A 16,511-nucleotide genomic window follows, 5' to 3' on the forward strand; every position below is an offset into this window, starting at 1 on the left:
GTTCAGGAGAAATAGAATGCAATTCCAAGTAAAGGAAGGATTCAATAAAGGAACAGACAATAGATGTTCCACTTCTCTCTCATACATTTGTAAATAGCTATTTCTTATTTTCTAAGAAGAATCCTTATCATCTTAAAGTGACTGGGTAGTTAGACTTCAGCACTTAAATTGACTCCCTTAAGTCAATTCTGAGAGTCACAAATAACTAACATAGATGTTTACATTGTGTTTTTTAAAACATGTGTAAAAAGTTATATATGCTGCTGTAATTGAGAATTTATCATTTTAGCCATATGGTAAATACATGGCTAAAATAATGCTAGCTGGTTTTATTTTGGAACTCCATAATTTGTTGCATAGCTGAAAAAATAATTGTCTATCTATTGTTTACTTTAAGATGGCAGGTATGTATGTATGTATGTCTGTGTGTTTGTGTGTTCATGGCTTCCTTTGGATCTCTTGTTGATTATTCCAATGCACCTTGACATTCTAGTGCAACAGACAAGAAGCCTATGCTGGGACTGAATGAGAAATGCCATCCAATGAGTGTGATGAGACAACTGAATGCTTTTGGAGTTGGAGTACTGGGTAGATATACAGAGCTCAAGATGATACAGTGGGAGACCAGTGAAAGGGCTGCAGTAATTAGGGAAGAAGGATCTGGGCCATGGATCAGAGTTTTTGATGCTGTATAGATAGTTCTGTTAAATTTCCCAAAAGAATTTATTCCTCGTGCTGCAAAATACTTTGTCTTGGAGCTTCTTGCATGCAAGGAGGAGAGAAGCAAAGCTGACTATTTTGCACCCCTGGCATGGCTGCTTGCCGTATCCATAGTGCTTTCAGAGAGGCATTTAGACCGCAGATTACGCTCACCATTTATCCCCCTTCTTACTCTGGCCCAGTTTCCCATCCATGACTGTACTTTGGGACAGAAACCCTTTTATATTTTCCTTTGCCTATATTGGCCTCTTATTGTCAAGTAAATAAGAAGGCAAGCTGGTAGTTTGGGTTGCCTTTACCCCAGTGGTTCTCGACCTTTAGTTCTCCGCATGAGTTGGACTTCAAATTCTAGAAGCCCCAAATAACAGGGCCAGTATAAAGAATTTGGGGAGTGGTAGTTTAAGAAAGTCAAAGGCTAAGAACCACTGCTCTATACCATTAGCAAAATGAAATTGTCACTGCAGGCACCTGATCTTGACTGTAATGGAAATATAGATGACTGTTATTTATTTATTTAATTTATTGTAATTTTTTTGCCTCCAGGAAATGGGGGATATTTGGAGGAGTTCTGCTTCAGTTGCTCATTAATTTGCCCAGCCTTTGAAAGAAAGTACCTTGACTTGGAGAGAGAATGTTGTTTGTTGCTGTGTTTGGGAAAGCAAAATATCATGGACCACAGAGGGCAGGAGTGTAGAGCTAGTTAATGTATGAGTTACTGCTCTGTGTAATTACTATATACAGTACTACGTAAAGACTAAAGGAATGTGCATAATAATAGATAATTCTGTCTATCTATCTTGCTTGCTTGCTTTAAACAGCATTCAGCTCATATTTAGAAGCTGACATCCTGTTTGTCTTCCAGCAGTGGGATATCATGAGAGCCACACACCTGATGTTGTACACAGTCATGTGGTGTTTTACAGCCTATGAACAATCACTAAACAAAGCAGCCTAATTTCTAGAATACAAAAGTGAGAAAGGCTTGCATTATTAAAATATGATTAAACATATACCAGTGTTAAAAACTAGTTTAAAAACCAGTTTAAAATACACCAGAAAGTAGTAATGTTTATTGCACATCCACCCACTCAAATTCGTTTTTTCATCAGGGCACTCGCTTTCCATAAATCTGTGAGGAGTCCATTGTAGGTTTGCTTGTGGAGTTCTACAGCCAGGGAACAGCTGCTGAAAATGTGCTGTCTCATGTCCACACCAAGTATTCCTCTGAGAACACTGGAACTATGATAAGCAAGGAAGGATTATATGTAGAAAAATATAGCCCTTCACAGAGCCTGGATCTGAACCATATAGGGCATCTCATTGGCCACAGGGAAGAATTTTGCAGTTTCTTAGATCTTGCTGTGAAGCAGCTGCTGCTACTTCTGCTTCTTCTGTTAAATAACCATTCAAGAGACGTCTGCTCCATTAAAAGAATTTAGAACACTTGAGTTCACATTAATGGTACAGCCCATCAAGACAGATTGATACAGGCCCCTAGTTGACAGTTACTTCTTCTATAAGATAAGATACTACACTGTTGTATCTTACAAATCAATGCATTAATAATTTACAGTCTCACAAGTTTGAACAAATATGATCCAAATCAGTTTGCTTGTTTGAATGCACTGTGAACAATCATAATACAGCATCTATCTTGCAGTGAAACATTTGATATCAGATAAGAGTTTGCCTGCCTTTTCTTTCTTTCTTTCTTTCTTTCTTTCTTTCTTTCTTTCTTTCTTTCTTTCTTTCTTTCTTTCTTTCTTCCTTTCTTCCTTCCTTCCTTCCTTCCTTCCTTCCTTCCTTCCTTCCTTCCTTCCTTCCTTCCTTCCTTCCTTCCTTCCTTCTTGTTTTGTGGGGGAGAGACTATGCACCCATCTGTAAGGGTATGGTTTTGATTATTGCAGCTTTTAAAAAACCTTTCCCCAGCTTTCCCCTGGCAGGGCATTGGGAATTGCTGTGAACATTGAAGAACACCAATGTAGAAAAGAAGCAATATGTGCAGTTTCCCTTAGTAACTAGGCTGGCTCAAATGTCATGTCAGCTTCAATTAGAGATGAGCAGATAATGAGGAATCTCAACATCTGTTTGCACATGTGTTCTCCACCCCAAATATTCCCATCCTGCCCACAGTCATTAGGGGCCACATTGCTTCAGAACTTTGTAAACAGTCATTTGGAAACAATTTTGCCTACGTGCTTTTGACACATTGTTGTGTATTCCTCTTTTCCTAGTTTTACTGCCCAAGATATTTATATAACAGGAGGAGCCTTGTTTCTGAACAATTTGCCTCTTTCCATGGCTGATCTTCTACCTTAAATTTTCCATTTAAAGCATCACAATTCCAATTACCTTAGTGATTTTTGATGTCACAAAATTGATTATTACTAACAGAAGGGGGGAAGCAGGAACAGGTGAAAGGTAGTGGACCCCACTTTCAGAAAAATAGCATTTCATTCCACATGGGGGCTGCACTTTTGAGCTTGAGGATCAGTTTCTTCTATAGATAAGGTACAAGGGTTACATTCCTGTAACAGGTGGTGCCAGGAACAAAGGCCAGCAGAAGGACATTCCTACCTATACATGCTAGAAGCACAAATTCTTGTCTGTCTCATTCTGGAAGAGATGGCAAGATCTTTTCTATTAGTTCTTGCATTTGTGACAATGATCCTTTTTGTACCACAGCTGAGGTGCAATACTTGCTGCCTTTGTTGTGCACATTTAGTATTTTTTTATAATTAGCAGAGCCTAAAAATACAAAAGCAACTGCTGCAGCGCTGAGGAAACTTAGGAGAGAATAGCTAGCTAGCTAGCTAGCTAGAGGGAGGGAGGGAGGTAGATAGATAGATAGATATCCTAGCATGCACCCAGTCCTTTTGTTCACACTAGCCCTTTGTATAAAAAAGAAAAAAATCACTGTGCAAGTAGCTTAAGTAGAAAAGAATAACCTATTTACTTATAGTTGATCTTCAGTTACAGTCAAAAGAGGAATTGCTTTTCATAGTAAGAAGACAATAGTTTTCCAGAAAGAGATTTTGCACAAGTTGCAAAAATCTCAATAAAAATAGTCAGCTCATTTCATTCTCATATTAGAAATAAGAAATCTTGCAGAGATCTGCGAGCTCTCAGCAGACTGTCTCTGCATGTCTGGATACTCTGTCTTGTCAAGAGCAAATAATTCAGTGAGATTCCTTTACCTCCTGAATACATGCACAAACTCCATGTAGATGTACATGTCCAAAACCACAGCATGTTTCCCCATATTTTCAGAGGGGCAGGGCCTGGAAACACAGTGGATGGGAGATCCTGGCAGGCTAATTATGGCCTGCAGGCAGGGGGAACCTAGTGTTCATTCAAAAGTAAGATCCAGATTCCAGACTATTCAGTGGAATTTTGCTCACATGTATGTCTGTAGAGGACTGCAGATTATGAAAGAGAAGGGACCAGTTAATACTAAATTTTGGTATGGAGATATGCACTGAAACCGGGGGAAAAGGTGTCAGCTCAATAAAGGCATACCATAAGAAAAAACAAGATGAGTTTTAAATCACACTGATGGATATTTAACTATGGGCGCTGCCCTTTATTCTGCATTTTCATAGTGATGGTCTCAAGCAACAATTCATATTATGGTGTATTTTACAATGAAAGGGATGCTGTAGAGCAGACTGATGCTACAGATAAGTTTCACCACATACACCAAAAGAGTGTTGTGAGACTATAACCTCCCTAATCCCTGTGCAGTTTTAAAGGCTATTATTTTTCACACAGAAAGCTGCCACCTGAGGTCCAAGGCCTCAGGTAAGTGATGTATCTGTTTGTTAAATAAATGGAATTGGTTGTTCCCTATCCTGCATGTCCTTTGTACTAGGATTATTCTAGCCGTTGCTATACCTTAGAGACCAGAACAGAACTTTGTCTGCTTTGAAGGGAGTTAAGAGATTAAGAAGAACAGTGGCTGAGGAAATACTATCTGATAAGGAATAATTGAGCTGAGCTTCACAATAAAAGGCAAATCTACATTTAAATAGTATAGTGGATACTTTCTGAAAGATTACTCTGAGTTGATAAGGAGTCTTTTGGAAGCAGTTGTGAAGAAAGAAAAGGTAGTAGTTAAATTAATGCAAAATATTTAAGAGAGAAAAATAACATCAATGTAGTACTGTCATTTCCATCAAAGCCATCTACCTTCCCATTCCCTCAGACAAAATTTAAGAGGATGTTAATGAGAAGCCGTGTTGTCCTTTTGGCCACAAAGCTAAGAAAGAAAGAGGTGCAGTCACCGAATATATCCTGTCTCACCTCTAATTTTAATCAATAATGAGAAAACTCCTTTTCCCCTTCAATATGCAGATTTTTTTTCTGCTGCTGAGCCATAATCCTAATCAACATAGCCAAGATAAGTTCACAACCAGTCCTGAGCCTGGAGGATGCCGGGAGTGGATAGGAATGCTCCATTCATGAAGCTGGCACTACTGATAAAGATGCTAGCATTCCTTAGTAGGAACTGTGAATTTTTTTAAGGTTAGTTTGGTTTAGTTTAGTTTAGTTTTCATTCTAACTGGACAGAAAGAACTTGAGAGTTTTACAAAAACCTGCGTGTGTGAGAGAGACAAAATATAGATTCACCTATCTAAGCAGAGGATGTTAACTCTTAAAAGTGTGACTTTGGATACTCATGTATTCAGCTGAATTAGGATTGCCACCACTTTTCTCTTATATGGTCCTCATCTTTTACAGATATATGGCAGATACATACAGCATGGATATGTTCATCCCAAGATAGTTGTCTCCACTGAATGGCGAGCCAGTGCAGTGCAGTGAACAAACTGCCAGACTAGGACTCATGAAACCTGTGTTCAAATTCCCACTTGGCCATGGAAGCTGATGTGGGAAGCAACTCCTTAGTATCTCCTGTACCATGAAACCCTTAGTAAGGGCTCCATAAGTCATAATCATCTTATGACATAAGTCAGAATCAACATAACACATGTATTGATTGAATATGATCTGTGGAAAATTTGAGGATTTTTATTTAGATGAGAATTCACCAAAATTGACAAAGTTAGTAATCGACAGGGTGGAAAGACCTTGAAATTCAAAAAAGCCTAGCGTAGGCGAAAATGAGCATATGTGAAAGTGAAACATGCAGATTCCTGTCTACCAGACTTGTTAACAACTGTTCTATTGGAAACTACTATTCCTTTATCATTTTGTGCTTGGAATTCTCTTTGAAGCAGTTGTAAGGCAATCACCTGAGTTCTCTTCCATCCACCTCTCTCTCTTTTTTTTTCTTGGAAATAACCAGCCCAGTTTTTCAATTGTGGTTTTGAAACGTTGCCTTCCAGGTAGTGGGTTGAGCGGTTGTTGCTTAATGCTTGCTCTCTTACTTTCTGCCCTTTTAATGAGTCAAAGAAAAAGTGGCATGTGTTGTGATAGCAAAACTCTGAATATTTAAAGACATCATTCTGTTCTTGTGTGTATGTGCATGGGATTGAAATGAGCATACTAAGTTGTAGGGAACTCAATTAGGGCAAAGAGGGAGAAGATAATAATGAAGCAAAGCAATTAACACCTAGAAAAAAAGCTTCTCTCATACTTCACCCAAATTTATTTCATTTTAAACAGGCTTGGTAAGAAGCAATTGGGAAAATTGAATATAGCAAAGATCTTATTTAAAAAAAAATGTTACTTCAAATTAAAAGACAGACCACCTCCTAGTCCTGTTAGAGTGCTTCTCATATGGATGACTGTTCAAGGATAAAAATAACAAAAGATCTTCGTGCATGCAGCTGAAAATAATTTTAATTGTTTTATATATGAACCTGCCTATAAGTTGCATGAATAAATGTTTGCTCTAATTTGAATATTTATCCATATTTCAACACTAAATATAACCAACTGTTATATTTTGTCCTTCTTATGTTGTGTGCACATCAGAAATTAGAAAGAAGAAGAAATTTCACAAATATTCATGTTATTCAAAATCAACAAAAATAATCAATTATATTAAGCTGGTTTGTGGATGAAGTATGTGACTAGCTAAAAAAAGCTGGGCTAATTAGAGTCAGAATGATTTAATTTATTATGAAGAAACCAAGAAAATAGACATAACAAGTGACAGTGACAATTCAACTTTGCAGTTATTTATGAATTAATTTGAAGTCCTTGTATTTAAGTGGGAGCTATGTAAATCTAAATTGATTCCAACCTTGGATCCAATTAAAAATGCAGAACAGAAACAAAGAAGAATCTTACAAAAATTTGGTTTTGTCAAGCAACTGAGATGAATTCGTACATAGTAAGTCCATATGTGTGCACCAGTGGAAATTGTGGTAAACTTGAAGATGCTGTAGAAAACAGAGGAAGCTGAGGGACACCTTCTCTGTAGACTTCCCATATAATTTTAAGAATAATCCCCGTGCAACTGATATTATTAGTTTAGTCTATTTGTCATCTAAACAATGAAGGGTTATTTTCAACAGCATTCAGAATGAACATGGTTCTTTTTCCCTCCTCTCTGCAGCGCCATTAACAGAAAAACCACCAAAGCTTTTGTACCCTTTGGAGAGTAAACTGACAATTCAGGAAACACAGCTGGGTAAGTGGCATTCAGGGCATGTTGATGATATCTGTGTCTCAATGTTTGATGAGGGCATTAACTTTTAAAGCTAAAAGAGTGGGGAGATGATATTCAACTGTGTTTTCTGTGCAGAAATGTTTGAAATTATTAATAATTGCACATCTGGATTGATGGTGTTGTGTAATTAAACATGATAATTAACCCTTTTTAAAGGAGGTTACCCAGCAATGTACCATATTCCTTCATTGGTGTGCAGTTAATGTGTTCGAAGATTTTAACTGAGAAGTAGATAAGTTAAAGCATTAAAGGACGGAACTCCGTGTATAAATAAAAGAAGAGTTTCTCGCTATTGCACTTATTCCTTTTGTAATGTCTTATTTACTAAGGGATCCTAAGGCGGACGTGGTGCAAGTATTGAAGTCGAAAATCCTGATGTTTCTGTTTTGGTTTGGTCAAATAAGTGCTGTGAGCTTCTGGTTTACTTGGAAACAAAACTTCCTGAAATTAATGTTTTATCCATGCCTAGATATTCAAAATTTTATTAAGGCATACTTTCACACTGCCTGAAGAGCACTTTGGTAGTGTTGTCAGATTACAGCTGAAGTTCAGTAGTCTTCATCATTCATTGTGAAACCTTTTGTGACTCTTTGGTTCCTGCTGAATAGTGGGGTTGTTGCCTTTGCCATGGAATTTTCACTCACTCTTGCTGTCATGGTAGATTTAGGATTTCTTTATTTCATTTAATGAAGGCGATTAGGGGGACGGGGATGGGGGGAGTTGCATTTTGTTTGTTTTCTTCCTGCCTGTCCTTCGGTACTGTGGGTTACTGCCTCTCTCAAGGCTTTTCTAACATGTCCTTTTTGTCATAACAAAATTATAGTATTGTGGCTTCTGTTATTAAACAAAAGCATTCATTTTCATGTATGGAACCATTTGTGAAAATATCCCCAACATAGAACCCTGAAAAGTTTCTAAATAAGAGAAAACTTTACTCTGATGTTCTTAAAATCTCAATATTGCTTGAAGAGGACTTCAACATTACCTTAGATGTTCTTATCTCTCTCTGTGTGAGACAATATTGTTACTGTGTATACTATAATATACAGTGTCTTGACCTTGAAATTGTTTCTTGTTGAATAGGATATACTAGTCTTCTTTGGGATCGTGTAAACTGATTGTGAAGAAACACTAAACAATCCTCTGAGTGAATATGAATGAAGATGAATAGTTTATTTACGGTCCTTAGACCAGTCACATAAATATAAAACTTTATAAAACTTTATAATTTCTAACTTTCAATATTCACATGTTGGCACACATACAGCTGGGAGCTACTATCTAATTGGTATTTAACTTCCACAATCGAAGTATTGCTACACAGAATTTCACAACTTGACAGGTGATCTGCATATCAAATTCCGAGAGAAGGAACTCAAGCCTATTTCCCTCTGAACATCCTGGGATTCTATCTATTAATGGGGTAATAGTCTCTTTTCACACTGCTTCATACAATGGGCAGGTGAAGAACATATGCTGCACAGTCTCGATCTCCCTCAGGTGGCAGGAGCATAACCTTTCAGCAAAAGGAGTATTTTTATACTTCCCTTCTAGTACAGCAGAGGGGAGGGCCAGACACCTCGCCAAAGTAAAGACTCTTCTAGTTCCTTTAATTTCCAAAGATGTTAAGTATTTGGCTGGTTCCATACAGTTTCTGATGTAAGTCCTTACTGCCATGTTTTGAATGCTAGAGAGGTCTGTTTGATATTCATTGTCCTCTATTCTTTGTTTGACTATTTGTTTTGCCTGCTCTATTCTAGAAGAAATAAGTGCCTGAGGTGAGAGGCCAGTTTTCCCCAAGTAGCCCTGGACCAATTTGACCCACTTGGATTGATAGTTATCATTAAATATCAAAGAAAATAGGCCTTTTGGGTTTAACTGGGACACATATATATGTGGTTCCTAATCCAGGATCCTAATCCAGGCTTCTACTTTAAGGCATCCTGTTTATAGCCTTATCCTTACATTTGACACCCATCTTGGGACCTGGAGTATAGTTCTTAGAAATTTAGATTGAACTATATTTCTTGTGATGCAAAGTGAGAGCTGGATGGCCCCATGAATGAGCCATACAGCAGCTGAGCTAAAGCCTTTGCTTTATGGAGTTTGAGGGCTGCTGGTATAAAGGACCCTCCTTGGGAGAGATGGAATTTTACTATACTATTTGCTCATCTTTCTCCCTGATCTGCTGCAAATTTACTATGCTGAAGTGTAGATCCCGAGGCTTGTAGTACTACCCCAAGACATTTGAAGCTGGTAACCTGCTCGAAACTGTGTCCATTTATTTGCCATGACTGAATCTTAGGTCTCTGTCCAAAGGCAACTACAGTGGACCCTCTACTTATGGAATTAATCCATATTGGAACAGTGGCTGCAGGTCGAAAAGTCTGTAGGTTGAGTCTCCATTGACCTACAATGCATTGAAAACCGATTAATGCTGTAACCAGCTGTTTTTGCTCCATTTTTGTTCCATTTTGGTTTTTTTTTTTCTGGTCTGTAGGTCGATTCTCTGGCTGCAAGTCAAACCTAAATTTTACGGCCAGAGAAGTCTGTAACTCGAAAAGTCTGTAAGTCGAGCCGTCTGTAAGTCGAGGGTCCACTGTATCTTGGTCTTCTGATAGTTAATAGTTAGAGAAGAAACACTAAACAATCTCTTGAGTGATTCTCATCATAATTGCAGGTGTTCAGACGTATGTTCTTGTCTGTTGCTATTTTGATATTGTATATCATCTGTTGTTCTTTAAAACTTTAGTTAGAACATATTAGCCTTCTTCTGGGGCACTTTCAGTTACTCTTGCTAGTATTTTGTGTGCATGCAACTCCTTGCAATGAATTAGGGTTGTACTAATTTCTGAGTCCATATTGTTTTTCAGATAATGCAGTGTGTCTTGCTTCACTATTCAGTATGGCATAGATTTTGCAAGAAAAAGGTCATGCTATACTTCATATTAGGTAGTGTTTACATATGGGGGGAAAATACAGTTCCAGCTTGTTTTGTTCTTGTCTATGGTGTCTGGTATGTAATATTTTAATGCCCCCTCCTTTCTCTTAAAATAAAGGTTAACTAACAATAAAAAGAGTATAATAAGTAGGTGAAAAAACATAAGGCAGATGAACTAAAACCTCAAACAAGTCTTAAAGCTTTCTTTTTTAAGACAACATCTTAATGGTAACCAAGATTTAATTGCAACCAAGCTGAACTGTTGAAAGCTGATGACAATTTAAAGAAAGGCTTTGCTTTGTGTCAGGAGGACAAGGGGGAGAAAGCTACTGTAGTCTACCCTTTCTCAGGAAAGATTTCCACAGTTTAGGAGTAGCCACTGAGACTCCGCTCTTGTGTCCTCAGCAAACGTTCCGTCAAGGGTCGTGTGTGTGTGTGTGTGTGTGTGTGAGAGAGAGAGAGAGAGAGAGAGGGAAGGAGGGAGAGAGAGAGGGAAGGAGGGAGAGAGAGAGAGTGTGTGTGTGTGTGTAAAGCCCAGTCAGGATTTTATGGGACCGTGTGGTCCATCAGCTATATTCAAGTTATGTCCCACTTTGTAAATCATAACCCACACTTTCATTGAATTCTACTGAGAAACAGATTGGTTGCCAGTACCATGTTATTTGTATGCTACTTTTAAATGGCCTAATCAGCTGTCCGGCTGCAGCATCCTGGTGGAGCTGAAGTTTTTCCCCAGGCCAGCTCACACAGAATTGATCTGTTTTGTAACTTTCCACAACACATTTTCTTCACCAAGGGCAGGAAAATAAAACAGTTGTGGCAAGCTGCGTTAAAATTCCCCAATGGCCATGCAGTTTATAGAAACAAGGAAGTTAAGTTTCCCCTAGCAGCAGCTTTTGTCCAGTTCACTAGACAAGACAGCACAAAGATGTCATCATCTTTTAGGAAACACACTTGGTTTTGTTTTAGAGGAAGGTACCTGAAAACCTTTCCAGAATCCACAGAAGACAGAAAATTCAATTCACTTTCCTACAAATTTCAAGAGACAATCTGAAGTACAACCCACCTCTTTTCACCTTTTGCCCTAAATAAGAGTGGAGTTGGGCATTTTTCAAGCTGTTTCAAGCCAGCTTCGAATGCAACCTACAGTCTAATGAAATATATTTTCTTGATAGCCCCAGCTCACATGCTACCTGATAGCAAATAAAGAGTGTGTCAACTTCCCATGCTTTTGCCAGGCCATTTGCACTGCCACAAAGAAAAGATTTTTGTCTCTTTCTTGGGAGAAGTGAACTCTAATTATTTTGGATGGTTGGAACATACCAGTAATACTGGAGATGAACAGACTTTTTCATCTTTCTTTTCTTTTTTTAAATAGAGTGGTCTGGTAGTCCACATAGACGGGAAATAAATAAATAAATAAATAAATAAATAAATAAATAAATAAATAAATAAATAAATAAATAAATAAATAAATAAATAAATAAACAAACAAACAAACAAACAAACAAACAAACAAACAAACAAATAGGTGTTTCTCTTGCTTCAAGAATGGCTTTTGAGGTCCTGCAGCAACCTGCCAAATCATAATTACTGTTCAAATAGCAAATGTGTACAACTCCTTAAAAACAAATATAATGTAGGTGTTATGTCTTGAGATCAACTCCACTATTGTCCTCTCCAGGTTTTACTTGGAGCCAGGTGGTTGAGCTTGGCTCCCTAGGATAACAGCCTCAGAGGATAACTTTCCCTCCCCCAATTAGCAAGGATGCTGGGCAATTAGCCAATAGAGTAGGGAGTGTCGGAACCCCTCCAATGGTGGGCGGTGGTTTTATTTATGTGTGTGTGTGGTTTTTTTGATCCGTTTTGAGTAAACCAAGTGGAATTACTATTGTGTATGTGGCTCTTTATTGGTCTAGAACCCACTACAGAATAGTAGGCTTCAATGGTCATGTATATTTCTGATAATTCAGCTGAAGGATCAAATTTTGTGCAATAAGCAGTTCTATTGATAGGAGTGGAGCCACCACAGTAGCTTTTTCAGATCTGGAATCTATTTTTAATTCTACCCTTAATGAAACATAGCACTGTGTTTTAATGTGTCGGAATGAATGCTTTTTATTGCCTCTCTTTTTTATTTCCATCTTGTCTTCTCTTTCATATTCTCTTTAGAAACAACAAAAAGAGCTGCATGTGATATATTTAAAATCAGTTCTAAAAATCACAGGTATAGAGAAAAAAAATTAAAGGAATGAGAGGACTTTCCCCCAGTATTTAAATTTGAACTAATAACCAAAGCCCAAAAGTTTATTCAGGAAGCTAATCTTGATTATTTGAATTATACCAGTTTCAAACAAGAAGTGCACTTTAAAGTGACTATAACTTTGGGAGGCGGGGCTTTGTTACGGTGCTGCCAGTAGCTCCAGAGAAGAGCTGTCTCTGGAAAAACTGGAACCGTCCAGTCCGGGATCCCCTTTTTGAAATAGGGATTGAAGGAGAGTCTAGGAGAAGTCTCTCTGAAGCAGATGATGAGCAGCAGAAGGAGAAGAAAGGGATGCAAACCCAGACTTCTTCCCTCTGAAGAAATCACCCAGCACGGATTGGAGCGGGCGCCATATTTGGCACGGAGCCGTGAGTAACCCTTTATCGGGGAGAGGAGAACAACCAATGTAAGCTTAAAATATATAACAACTAAGTAAGCTGAAGCCTTTGATTTATGAAACAGCCCCATTAAGCTGAAAATAAGAATGAAAATATTTGGTTAAAAGAAGAAAAGCAGCGACGAGCCTATCTTATCAGTCTGCCTCAAAAGCGAAACTAACTTTCCTCCACAAGTGAACTCTTAATATAGCAGGCTGATTTCAAAGCCGAGAGAGTGAGACGGAAAAATAAATCTTATTTTTCTGGAAAAGAATCCCAGATGGTTCTAATGCCATCGGACAGGATTTAAGAGACTTGAGTTTCGTGAATGCAGTTTGGCTGGGACATATTTCTCTTTGCGTTTTTCTGGACTCTGTGAATTGTTAATAACAGAATCTGGTTGTTTTCTGGAGAAGAAAGAAGGAGCTGCATGTGAGACTGATAACAGAAGCTTGCTAAACTCTGGAGAAGAAGAAATAATTGTGCCACAGTTCTATCTGATTTTGAATTTGCTGGGTTAAAAGTTGGTTTTTATATTATGATATTTGGATAAAGATTGGAGGGAGATCTAAGGGGAGGTTTATGACTAGGGGTTTGGATTGTTGATAAAATTGTGGAAATTGTTGAAGGATATATAAGGGGCGAACATTGTGATTAAGGGCATAGTATTATTTATACAAACCCCATTCATTGGTAAGCCTGAGATGGCCTCCAAAAATTTAAGACAACAAATGGAGACTTGGTCTGTTCAGTCCCAAAGTTTTGGAACAGTGGCACAAGAAATAGAAAAGGAATGGCAGATTACTATGCAAAAGATAATAATAACAGGGTTTCAGCAAGTACATGAAGGTCTTAGCAAAATAGAATATCTGATGAAAGTGACAAAAGAGGGGACATTAGATGCCAAACAAAACTTAAATGAAGCTGCACAAACTTTAGAACCATCTTTATTGGGCATGACACCAGGTAACATAGATGGGATAGAGAGTTATCCAGTGACCTATGCAGCTTCCAAAATTAAAAAGCATTATGTTAAAAATCTCAAGAAAGAAACACTGAAACAAGAGAATCTTATTGTGAAAATATGGGAAGTGACAAAAATGGATATTCTGTCAGATGGGCTGAAAGACTGTTCAATTCAAAAGGAAACTGAACGATGGGATGTATTGTATAAATGGCTGCAGTTACCAGATAGTGTTGGAGTAACATAGAATTAAACTAAAATTAAATGATAAGATGAAAGCAGGAGGGTAATCAAACTGTGAAAAAGCAAAAAGTTGATCTGTTATTGTAATATGAATTGATTGGATGATGGTATACTCTGTGTTCTTCTATCCCCCTAACCCTTTTTCCCCTCTTCCCTATTCCCCCCTACTTTTTGTATTCCCTACCCTGTCCTTAAATAAATACTTAAACAACAACAACAACAACAACAACAACAACAACAACAACAACAACAACAATAATAATAATAATAAAGTGACTATAACTTTGAACCCAATATCAAAGGGGATTCAGTTTTTTAAAATATGGAAAATCACGACTCTTCACACAACTAATTGATATTCATATGTGATTTAAAGTGACATATTAATAAGGCATCTATATACCGTATCTGAGTTTTTTCCATAAGCTTATAATGCTGTTGTCATTATCTGATGGAACAAAATATCATTACTTCATTAACTGTAGATTTGCAGTTGATTAATAAATTAGCATTTGAAGATGTTTGGAAGAACTGAATACATTCTAAGAAGACAAGCAGAAAAAAATACTTCAGTGAGTTAGTGAATTCAGTCAAATAATTGCACCTAGTTTGCTATTTTAACCTTGGCTTTTTTTCCCCCTGCTAGGAGTGTGTGCACCATATTGATTAGCAATATCAGGCCATCCCCTGGTGTTTTGAGTTATGGATACAGAAGCACATTCATAAACCAGAGGGTGTTTTTTTTAAAGAATTGAGCATCATAATTAAAACATAGGCTAGGGGCAGCCTGAATGTTGACATCTCCCATGACAGCAGTCAAGATGGTCTACAGCAGAAGCCTCCATCTGTAACTATGGTTCTGGGAGTTGTAGTCCAAGAAAATCTAGGGAAGTAAGGTTCAGAACCACTGGTCTACAAGAAACCTTTTGCTCACTATCACTCACAGAGCGACACCAAGCAAGGGAAAATCCCAGAAGCAGACCACTTCTCACCCAAACACAAAGCAATTTTTATGGCTGTTTTTTAACAAGTGTGAATAGTTTTAGTCTCTCTCAAATGGCAAATCTCCTGACAACCAGAGCATGTCACTTTTGCATTGATGCACCATGGTTCACTGAACATTTTTTGCTCCAATGCCAAAACAAAACAACACCCTTCAAGGGCAAAGATCTACCTCATGGCAACATCACTATATGGGGAGAGGGGTTTAGGCAAGCAATTTTTCACAGTGTAAAAATATACATGGCAATATAAATCAGTATAAATAGTTTACAAGCATACAGGTGACAACATTGTACAGTGACTTATATTGCAGACCTACACATGTGCATATTCTGCAAGACAAAAGTACATTTCGGATACTAGAAACATCCCATTTGTCCTGCATGATTGATATTAATGGAAAATGTTAGTTAGCTAACCCTGTATAATGCAGATAAATCACAAGAGTAGTTTGCATGGTCAGTTACGTAACGTCGTGATACTCTCCAAATGTTAGCAAGAATGTGTGGCCCTGGTAATGTATTGTCTAGTCAGGATCTAAGGAGACCCAGCTGTTGCCTTCCTGCTGCACTTTTAGCTATCCTCATAACTGTACACTTTCCTGCTTCTATAGGCACAAGAAGCTGTGTCTATTACTGCAAAGAGTTTAATTAATATGACCCTAATTAAAATAATTCCTGGATCAACTGGACAATATTGTGAGATTATAAAATCACCACTCCAAACATTTTGTATATTTTGGGGGAAAGCTACTATTGTATGCTTGCTACCTCTTGTGTAGTTTTAATAATGGCCTGTAGTTTTAATAAAAAAAACTCTGACATAGATAGCTGAATCTGATGACTTCGTAATCCTTTCAGTACCATATGGTGCAATCAGGTACTCTGGCACAACACAGATGCCATCTACATTGTAGTTCAATAAGAATATTTTATTGGCGTTGTCTCTTTCCATACCTTTGATGTTGTCATTTGCTGTCGACTTGTTCCTGATTTGTGCCAGACCTATGAACCAGTGACCTCCATAAGATCCTATCCTAAACGGCTCTGCTCAAGTCTTGCAGAATTCCATACTTTGCACTATTTTGAAGCTGCAAAAGAAGATTTCCTTTTTTAATGCCATAACTTTTGAAAGTTATTTTATTTAAAAGTTATACACGTTGGTTTTTAGTGAGCTATAACTTTTAAAGGTATTAAGTCTGTAAAGGGTCTGGAAGAGTGTGCCACAAACACTTCTCATTAGGTGGCATATAGCAACCAAAATATTTTATCAGAGGTCTTAGTAATCCAGAACTTTTCTCTATCAACATTTTTGAAACATTAATTGGCTGCTGTAACCCACTAACAATGTTGACTCTGTGC

At 37.7% G+C, this 16,511-nt stretch overlaps 1 protein-coding gene across 5 annotated transcripts in view; it reads left to right on the forward strand.

Moving 5' to 3' along the window:
- Nucleotides 1-16,511, forward strand: part of IL1RAPL1 (interleukin 1 receptor accessory protein like 1) — a 944,419-nt gene that overhangs the window by 702,915 nt on the left and 224,993 nt on the right. For all 5 annotated transcript variants that reach the window (XM_072994270.2, XM_072994271.2, XM_078390459.1 and 2 more), the window contains one exon: nucleotides 7,247-7,321. In XM_072994270.2, coding sequence (XP_072850371.1) covers nucleotides 7,247-7,321 — 75 coding nt within the window. The remainder of the gene's footprint in view (nucleotides 1-7,246; nucleotides 7,322-16,511) is intronic.

The sequence above is a fragment of the Pogona vitticeps genome, chromosome 3 (genome assembly GCF_051106095.1).
Source record: "Pogona vitticeps strain Pit_001003342236 chromosome 3, PviZW2.1, whole genome shotgun sequence".
In the NCBI taxonomy this organism is placed as follows: Eukaryota; Metazoa; Chordata; class Lepidosauria; order Squamata; family Agamidae; genus Pogona; species Pogona vitticeps.